General features: G+C 40.6%; 1 protein-coding gene across 1 annotated transcript in view; it reads left to right on the top strand.

Moving 5' to 3' along the window:
* Window positions 1-629: 629 nt before the first annotated feature.
* Window positions 630-1,321, top strand: part of nedd9 (neural precursor cell expressed, developmentally down-regulated 9) — a gene marked incomplete in the record, with an annotated part of 23,519 nt that continues 22,827 nt past the window's right edge. The window contains 1 exon segment of the mRNA XM_014025657.1: window positions 630-1,090. Coding sequence (XP_013881111.1) covers window positions 1,079-1,090 — 12 coding nt within the window.

Here is a 1,321-nt window from a genome sequence, read left to right as displayed (position 1 = left end):
CCTGTAGGAGGGGCCAAAGGGGTCGGGTGCAGTGTGAAATGGGCGGTGGCAGAGGGAGGTGACCCTGGCGGTCTGATCCTCGGCTGCAGAAGCTGCTAGCAGACAGTTAGCATAAATTAGCTTTTAGCTAAAAGTATCAAAAGGCTAGTAGAAAGTAAGCATGAATTTAACTTTTAGTTAAAAGCCTCAAGAGGCTAGCAGAAAGCAGAAAGTTAGCTATTAGCTAAAAGTATCAAAAGTCTGATTAAAAGCTAAAAGTAACAAAAGCACAGGCAAAAACCAAGAAAATCAAAAGCTATCTAGAAGCTAAAAGCAACAAAGTGTTAGCAAAAAGTATAAAAACTGACTACTAAGCTAAAAGTAAAAAAAACTATCTAAAAGTATCAATAAAACTAGCTAAAACTATCAAAGCCAAAATCTGAAGTATCAAAAAGCTTGTTAAAATAGCAAAACATAGCTAAGATAAAAGCTTATTACTTAGCTTATATAAGCTAACCAAAAGTAGTAAAACACATTAACACTTAAACATTGATTTTAAAAATTGTATAAATGCATTTATTTCTTTTACACAAAACTTTTATTTAGCCTTCGTTTTGATAAAATTAAAACAATTAAAAATGACAAATTTCATTAGAAAATTAAATTTGTTTTAGATAATTTTTGTGTAAAAGTGATATAGGAAGTGTAATAAAAGGACCTTCACACTGTATTAGTTGACGCAAAGTTTGTATGGCAGCAGTCAGAGGACGGGCTGGACTCTGGCCAATCAGCGGTGGGCTGTGCCGGGTGTGGGCGGGATTATGATGTTGGATCTGACCAATCAGCGGCAGGCTCTGTGTCTGAGCTCGGCAGCGGAGCTGAGCCGAGCAGCAGTCGGCTCGGACCGGAGCGGAAGGTGGAGATAGCGGTTTCCTTTCGACGGATCCTGTCGCGTTGTCACGGTTCTGAGGTTSCGAATGGACCGTTAACCGGACCAGAAGAGAAGCTCGGCTCTGTTCTTCTTCAGATGTGTGACTCTTTGTCGCCATAAAGCGGATATTTGTTTCTTTTTACTGRATTTTCTAGAAGAAGCCGCAGAATGAAATACAAAGTAAGTGCTCGGTTCGCTTCTTTATGTTTTTTAAACTCTTCAAAATGTCAGCTGAGACTTTAAACCTGATCTTAACTCAAACCKGATACATCCGGGCTGTCTGAAGTCCAGGGTTTTAACAAGCAGGGTGTGAACTTGTTGAAGGAAACTGTCAGGTYGAGTCTGAACTTCAGGCTGGTTGAAGTGGCAGGGCCAGGGGCGGGAAGAGGAAACCTGCGGCCCGATGTAAAC

The sequence above is a fragment of the Austrofundulus limnaeus genome, unplaced genomic scaffold, assembly GCF_001266775.1.
Source record: "Austrofundulus limnaeus strain Quisiro unplaced genomic scaffold, Austrofundulus_limnaeus-1.0 Scaffold490, whole genome shotgun sequence".
Classification (NCBI taxonomy): Eukaryota; Metazoa; Chordata; class Actinopteri; order Cyprinodontiformes; family Rivulidae; genus Austrofundulus; species Austrofundulus limnaeus.
Note: the sequence above shows the minus strand (reverse complement) of the source record. Positions and strands in the feature narration are given on the sequence as shown.